This window comes from Ictalurus furcatus, chromosome 13 (assembly GCF_023375685.1).
Source record: "Ictalurus furcatus strain D&B chromosome 13, Billie_1.0, whole genome shotgun sequence".
In the NCBI taxonomy this organism is placed as follows: Eukaryota; Metazoa; Chordata; class Actinopteri; order Siluriformes; family Ictaluridae; genus Ictalurus; species Ictalurus furcatus.
This window is the reverse complement of record NC_071267.1, coordinates 26,396,003-26,403,838: the sequence shown is the minus strand read 5'-3', so window position 1 is coordinate 26,403,838 and position 7,836 is coordinate 26,396,003. Positions and strand designations below refer to the sequence as shown.

The window sequence follows — 7,836 nt, the reverse complement described above, 5'->3', positions numbered from 1 at the left end:
AGGTTACCATAGTGACCAGCCATATGGAGGCCGTGGGGGCGGAGAGCGGAGACGCACGCTGCCAGGGCGACATGGAGAAGGCCGACATGGTGGACGGTGAGTGAACGTTCTCTCACCTCGCCTCGCCTCGGACTCGCCTCTGAGCTGCGTATACATTATACCAGAGATGGAGACTCGAGTCGCACTTAATTCGCAAAAAAATTACTCGAGACTGGACTCGGACTCGTGAACGGCTGACTCGAGACTGGACTCGGGAACAGCTGACTCGAGACTGGACTCGGACTCATGAACGGCTGACTCGAGACTGGACTCGGACTCGTGAAAAACACGTCATTTTGGTTTCCTGTTCCCGGTTACTTCCTCTCTTTTACTTTTTCTTTATTTTTATTCCTTCTGTTCTCTTTCTTTCTTTCTTGATCTGTCTATCTATTCATTCTTTTTCTTTTAATTTCTATCTACCTTTTTTTTAAAATTTGTATTCCTTCCTTCCTTCTGTTCTTTCTTTCTCCATCATCCATCCATCCATCCATCCATTCATCTATCCGTCTACCGTTCTTTTTATTTTATTCCTTCTGTTCTTTCTTTCTCCATCATCCATCCATTCATCCATCCATTCATCTATCCGTCTACCGTTCTTTTTATTTTATTCCTTCTGTTCTTTCTTTCTCCATCATCCATCCATTCATCCATCCATTCATCTATCCGTCTACCGTTCTTTTTATTTTATTCCTTCTGTTCTTTCTTTCTCCATCATCCATCCATCCATCCATCCATTCATCTATCCATCTACCGTTCTTTTTATTTTATTCCTTCTGTTCTTTCTTTCTCCATCATCCATCCATCCATCCATCCATTCATCTATCCATCTACCGTTCTTTTTATTTTATTCCTTCTGTTCTTTCTTTCTCCATCATCCATCCATCCATCCATTCATCTATCCGTCTACCGTTCTTTTTATTTTATTCCTTCTGTTTCTTTCTCCATCATCCATCCATCCATCCATCCATCCATTCATCTATCCGTCTACCGTTCTTTTTATTTTATTCCTTCTGTTCTTTCTTTCTCCATCATCCATCCATCCATCCATCCATTCATCTATCCATCTACCGTTCTTTTTATTTTATTCCTTCTGTTCTTTCTTTCTCCATCATCCATCCATCCATCCATTCATCTATCCGTCTACCGTTCTTTTTATTTTATTCCTTCTGTTTCTTTCTCCATCATCCATCCATCCATCCATCCATCCATTCATCTATCCGTCTACCGTTCTTTTTATTTTATTCCTTCTGTTCTTTCTTTCTCCATCATCCATCCATCCATCCATCCATTCATCTATCCATCTACCGTTCTTTTTATTTTATTCCTTCTGTTCTTTCTTTCTCCATCATCCATCCATCCATCCATCCATTCATCTATCCGTCTACCGTTCTTTTTATTTTATTCCTTCTGTTTCTTTCTCCATCATCCATCCATCCATCCATCCATTCATCTATCCATCTACCGTTCTTTTTATTTTATTCCTTCTGTTCTTTCTTTCTCCATCATCCATCCATCCATCCATTCATCTATCCGTCTACCGTTCTTTTTATTTTATTCCTTCTGTTTCTTTCTCCATCATCCATCCATCCATCCATCCATCCATTCATCTATCCGTGAGTTTTGGAGTGTTCGTAACAGGGTCACTCAGAATTCTGATTTATCTTCTGTACTAATCTGAACACTCGATCACTTGGTTAAATAAATAAATAAATAAAAGGTTTAGTGATGTTTGGGTCAGCTTTATATTCGCAGGCAGGTGTTGAGATCTTTGGGCGTTTAATTCACAGAGGTGCGTGGTCGCGTATTTATAAACAGATCCCGTTATGAAGTTCTGTAAGATCTGTAATCTGCAGGGGTTCCGCTTTGCGTCGTATCGTGGAAGGAAACGCTGCGCTTCGTTCCGACTGGAATTTTAAAAAGAAGGTCTTTTTATTTTTCAGGAATAAAGGAGAGTGTGTGCTGGACGCCTCCTCCTGAGGTCAACCCCAATAAGACGTGCGAGTACCAGGCTCTCTGCTCCAGATTTAAGGACCTGCTCACACTGCCTGGTTAGAGCTGCTGCTTCTTTATCTCCTCTACACCGGCGGTTCTGTTAGTGTCTCACCTGCTCACCTGCTCTCTGTCCCTCAGACGCGTACTTCAACCAGGACGCCAAGTACAACCTGTGTTACTGCGAGTCCTGCCACAAGCTGCGCGGGGACGAGGCCTACTACAAACGCGGAGAACCGCCCCGGGACTACGCTCTGCCCTTCGGCTGGTGCCGCTTCGCCCTGCGGTCAGTCCATACACACACACACACACACACACATTCTATCTATCTATCTATCTATCTATCTATCTATCTCTATTGTTCTTTCTTGATACTTCTTTCCAACTGTCTTTCTTAATTTTTTAATTTTACTTTTATTTTTTTCCCCTTTCTTGGTTTAAATTTTTTTTCTGTCAGTCTATCTGTTCTTTCTTTTTTCTTTTACCTTTCCTTCCTTCCTGACATTCTCCACTCACGGCAGAAAGTGAGTGGGCCTGTGCGAATATGGAGCGCAGATGAGATGGGAGGAAGTGGGCGGGGCTTTCAGGAAGGTGGAAAGACTCTTTGGGTGTATTATTGATGTATGAGTGTGTGGGTTACAGGATAAAGCCGCACTGTGACGTATCGAACTCCTATAAGAAGTGGCACATCGCGTACCATGGGACGAGTGTGGGGTCTCTGCGCCGTACGCTGGACCACAGCCAGCTTCTACCAGGTCAGTGTACATACACACACACACACACACACACACACACACACACACACACACACACACACGCGCACGGTGCATGGTGAACAGGAGAGGAATGAATGGTGTTGCTGTTCCTCTTCAGCAGACACGTCGTCCGTGTTCTCGGCGTCCCCGCTGAAGGTGGAGGGTCACGGCAGCTACAGTGAGCCGGAGGAGAACAGCGCCCCCGAGAGGGAGATCCCCCGCGTGCACCTCTCCCCCACCATGCGTTACTCCGGCCTCGAGGTCTTCGCCCCTAAAGTGCAGTAAGTCCTCATCAGGCTGGAAGTAAGGGCAGGTCTGGAAACGTTATTGTAACCAACATCGAATTTACCTTTACATTTCACTCGTGCTTTCTCTCTCTCTCTCTCTCTCTCTCTCTCTCTCTCTCTCTCTTTCTCCTAGTCTCACCCTTTCTTTCTGTCTCTTTCTCTCTGTCTGCCAGTCTCTCTCTTTATCTCTCCCCTTTCTATTTTTCTTTTTCTCCCTCTTTCTCAGTCTTACTCTCTCGTTCTCATTTTCTCTCCCTTTCTTTCTCTTTCTTTCTGTCTCTCTCTCTTCGTCACTCTTTCTCTTAGTCTTACTCTCTCGTTCTCATTTTCTCACCCTTTCTTTCTCTTTCTTTCTGTCTCTCTCTTTCTCAGTCTTACTCTCTCATTCTCATTTTCTCTCCCTTTCTCTTTCTTTCTGTCTCTCTCTCTTCGTCACTCTTTCTCTTAGTCTTACTCTCTCGTTCTCATTTTCTCACCCTTTCTTTCTCTTTCTTTCTGTCTCTCTCTTTCTCAGTCTTACTCTCTCATTCTCATTTTCTCTCCCTTTCTCTTTCTTTCGGTCTCTCTCTCATCATCTCTCTTTCTCATTCTCATTTTCTCACCCTTTCTTTCTCTTTCTTTCTGTCTCTCTCTTTCTCAGTCTTACTCTCTCATTCTCATTTTCTCTCCCTTTCTCTTTCTTTCGGTCTCTCTCTCGTCATCTCTCTTTCTCATTCTCATTTTCTCTCCCTTTCTTTCTCTTTCTTTCTGTCTCTCTCTTTCTTAGTCTTACTCTCTCGTTCTCATTTTCTCTCCCTTTCTCTTTCTTTCTGTCTCTCTCTTTCTTAGTCTTACTCTCTCGTTCTCATTTTCTCTCCCTTTCTCTTTCTTTCTGTCTCTCTCTTTCTTAGTCTTACTCTCTCGTTCTCATTTTCTCACCCTTTCTTTCTCTTTCTTTCTGTCTCTCTCTTTCTTAGTCTTACTCTCTCGTTCTCATTTACTCTCCCTTTCTCTTTCTTTCTGTCTCTCTCGTTCTCGTTTTCTCTCCCTTTCTCTTTGTTTCTGTCTCTCTCTTTCTCTTAGTCTTACTCTCTCGTTCTCATTTTCTCACCCTTTCTTTCTCTTTCTTTCTGTCTCTCTCTCTTCATCTCTCTTTCTCTCAGTCTTACTCTCTCGTTCTCATTTTGTCTCTCTCTTTCTCTCTCTCTCTATCTACCACACTCTCTCTCAATTTCAATTCAGAGTACTTGGCCTCGGAAGACTGCGGTAAGAGCGGAGAGAAATTTTTCCAGGTGTTTTTCTCTTGTGATATGAACGGTATGACGTTGAAGGAGAAAGTGCTCCTCTGTCTCACCCTCACCTGTCTTACAGTCACAGCATACTCTTCCTCCCTTTGGAAGCCATGTTTGTTTGATGTCTCTCTCGCGTTCTCGTTCTCTCTCTCTCTCTGTAACAGTTGAGCGATCACACCGTCCCGTTGAGTGTGTATGTACGTCTAGGTCGAGGGTGGAAGGTTCGGGAAGCGTGGCCGTGTGTAATCCGTGTCTTGTTGTGTCTCTGTGCTGCAGATTCCGTGACCCTCGCTCCCTGCGCTGTCATCACGCCCAGGTGGGATTCCAGGTGTGCGTGCGTCCCGGCTCCTACAAGGTCGGGCCTCAGTCTCTGGGCATCAGCGAGCCACTGGATCCCCGATTCAACAACACGGAGATCGAGTGGATCACCAAGGAGAAAGGAGGAACCCTGCTGTACGGCCTGCTCATCCGCGTGGAGTGAAGGATGAGAGAGAGCGAGAGAGAGAGAGAGAGAGAGAGAGAGAGAGAGAGAGCGCACTCAGGCTGCTGGTCCTGCTTCAGAGAAATGAAGTTAAACTCCGTTCTCTCTCTCTCCATTTTTCTTTTATTTGAAGGTGGTCTTTTTTGGGAGACACTTCCTGCACTTTATGTTTCAGACCCCAGCAAGTGATTTCTCTCTCTCTCTCTCTCTCGCTCTCTCTCCTTCTGTCTCACTATCTTTTGTTCTTTCTCTCCCTCTCTCTCTCTTTCTCAGTTCTCTCCCTTTCCTTCTTTCAGTATCTCTCTGTCCATCTATTCTTTGTCTTTCTGTCTCTCACGGTCATTTGTCTCACTCTTTCTTTCGATATCTCTCCAACCATCTATTTCTGTCTCTCTCCCTCTTTCTTTCTCTTTGCCTTTATCTCTTACTGTCTTTTGTTCTCTCGCTCACTTTCTTCCTTCCTCTCTCTCTCTCTCTCTCTCTCTCTCTCTCTTACTGTCTTTTGTTCTCTCTCTTTGTCTTTCTGTCTCCCTTTCTTTCTTTCTTTCTTTCTTTCAATATCTCTCTCCATTTTTATCTGTCTTACAGTTGTTTGTTCTCGCTCTTTCTTCCTTCCTTCCTTCCTTCCTTCCTCTCTCTCATGTCTTTGTCTCCCTCGTTCTTTCTTTCAATATCTTTCTAACCACCCCTTTCTCTGTCTGTCTCTCTTTCTCTCCCTCTTTTTTCTGTCTTTATCTCTCACTATCTTTTGTTCTTTCTCTCTCTCTCTCTCTTTTGTTCTTTCTCTCGCTCTCATGCTCGCTCTCTCTCTCTCTCACACTCTTTTGTTCTTTCTCTCTCTCATGCTCTCTCTCTCTCTTTTGTTCTTTCTCTCTCTCTCATGCTCTCTCTCTCTCACTCTCATGCTCTCTCTCTCTCTCTTTTGTTCTTTCTCTCTCTCTCTCATGCTCTCTCTCTCTCTCTCTTTTGTTCTTTCTCTCTCTCTCATGCTCTCTCTCACTCTGATGCTCTCTCTCTCTCTCTTTTGTTCTCTCTCTCTTTTGTTCTTTCTCTCTCTCTCTCATGCTCTCTCTCTCTCTTTTGTTCTTTCTCTCTCTCTCTCTCTTTTGTTCTTTCTCTCTCTCTCATGCTCTCTCTCTCTCTCTCTCATGCTCTCTCTCTCTCTCATGCTCTCTCTCTCTCTCTCTCTCTTTTGTTCTTTCTCTCTCTCTCATGCTCTCTCTCTCTCTCACTCTTTTGTTCTCTCTCTCTCTCTCTCTCTCTCTCTCTCTATCCGTTAAAGAAGGTTGGACTCCAGTCACCTCCTCATAGCACAGCCCTGGATCCTGTGAGCGTTTTCTTCTTCTTCTTCATTTAAAAAAAAAAACAAAAAAACCACAAAAACAAAGAAACCTGTTGGTAAGAGACAAATGAACAAATCCACCTGGAGCTACACGAAGCCCTCTGTTGGGGAAGAAAATAATGTACAGCGTGGAAAAAGAAAAGAAAAAGAAAAGAAAACCCCAAGGAAAAAGACTTGAAGCGAGGGTGAGGAAGAGGCCGGGTATCCGGTGTGCTGTTCGTGTTCCACTTCACACAGGAGAACGTTTTAAGGCTCACACACAGTATTACATTTTTACTCCTCGAGTCCCGTTTAACAAAAACAACAACAAATCAAAAATCACGTCGTCTTTCACCCTCCTCGGCTTGTGTAGGGCGGAACCCGTGGCCCGTTTTTTTTTTCTTCTTCTTCGCATCCTTTACTCCGGTTCTGCTCATCAACGGACGCGGGAAACGCTACGAACTGGAGTTCAGCGGGGATCCACACCTCTCAGACCCCAAGCTACTCATTTTATTTGATAAAACACGTCTCCACATGCAGACACCGCTTTTAAAATTTTAGGATCTCCCGTCTCAACGTTACTAAGAATTAGAAAGCCTTTCTGCTCGTAAATATTTACACCCCCCTTCTCTCTCTCTCTTACTCCTTCCTGTGCTCTAGTGTTTTGAAAATGTTGAATGTAAAAATCGTTCAAGAAAGCGTAAATCCTGTCGCAAGGCATTTTGGGAAATGAAGTTTAAGATGTTTTGAGTTTACACTGGGTTTTTTTTTTATTTTATTTTTTTTTATAAATGTTTACCATCACTTGCACAGGTTCAAGCCCTTATTACTATTTTTTTTTTTTTTTTTTTTTTTTTTTTTTAAATAGTGTCAGCAATTGAAACTAGAGAGGTTTTCTCTCTCCAAAAAACATATCTAATATAAAATAAACATAAATAAATAAATAAATAAATAACGGATTTTTGTTGCCAACTACAAACTACTTGAGTGGAAGTTTTACACCCACCTCGTCGCCAAGGGCCGTGTCTGATCATATGCTTGCTATACAACTGAAATGTGAAACAAACACACACACACACACACACACACACACACACACACACTCTCACTTGGGGTTCATGTTGGCCCGTTTGCTGCTTTTCTGTTGTCGTCGTTGTTTTTTCAATCATTACTTTGTATTATTTGTTCATGTTTTATTTGTATTTCATTATGTTGTACAGGCTGTTACATAACACTAATATTATCTTCCTGATTTGTAAGAAAATAAAAATGTGTACATATATTAAAAAAAACAACAACAGTTTCACACCATCATATGAGAGTCTTTGTCGAGTCTCGTCCATGAAGAGTCAACTCCGGAATTACTGGCACCCGTTATTACACAGAAACGAATACATCCGATTATATATACTAACACGCCTAGCTAACATTCCCCACACTGATGGAGTTTCCTTTTACAGCGACAGTCGTCCGTCTTCGTGTTGGAAGAGTTGGTATGGTCATAGATAACAGATATTTATAAATAAATAAATAAATAGATATATATATACAGTATCTCACAAAAGTGAGTACACCCCTCACATTTTTGTAAATATTTGATTATATCTTTTCATGTAACAACACTGAAGAAATGACACTGTGCTACAATGTAAAGTAGTGAGTGTACAGCTTGTGTAACAGTGTAAATTTGCCG

The 7,836-nt window shown here is 42.6% G+C and overlaps 1 protein-coding gene across 5 annotated transcripts in view; it reads left to right on the top strand.

The window, feature by feature from the left end:
- neurl4 (neuralized E3 ubiquitin protein ligase 4) overlaps positions 1–7,577 on the top strand; it is a 20,931-nt gene extending 13,354 nt beyond the window's left edge. For 3 of the 5 annotated variants that reach the window (XM_053639286.1, XM_053639282.1, XM_053639284.1), the window contains 6 exons: positions 3–96; positions 1,980–2,087; positions 2,170–2,314; positions 2,671–2,783; positions 2,902–3,064; positions 4,618–7,577. In XM_053639286.1, the coding sequence (XP_053495261.1) occupies positions 3–96; positions 1,980–2,087; positions 2,170–2,314; positions 2,671–2,783; positions 2,902–3,064; positions 4,618–4,822 (828 nt within the window). In that variant the 3' untranslated portion in view covers positions 4,823–7,577. The remainder of the gene's footprint in view (positions 1–2; positions 97–1,979; positions 2,088–2,169; positions 2,315–2,670; positions 2,784–2,901; positions 3,065–4,617) is intronic. The other 2 variants (XM_053639283.1, XM_053639287.1) reach the window with 1 other exon arrangement.
- The last annotated feature ends 259 nt before the right edge of the window (positions 7,578–7,836 follow it).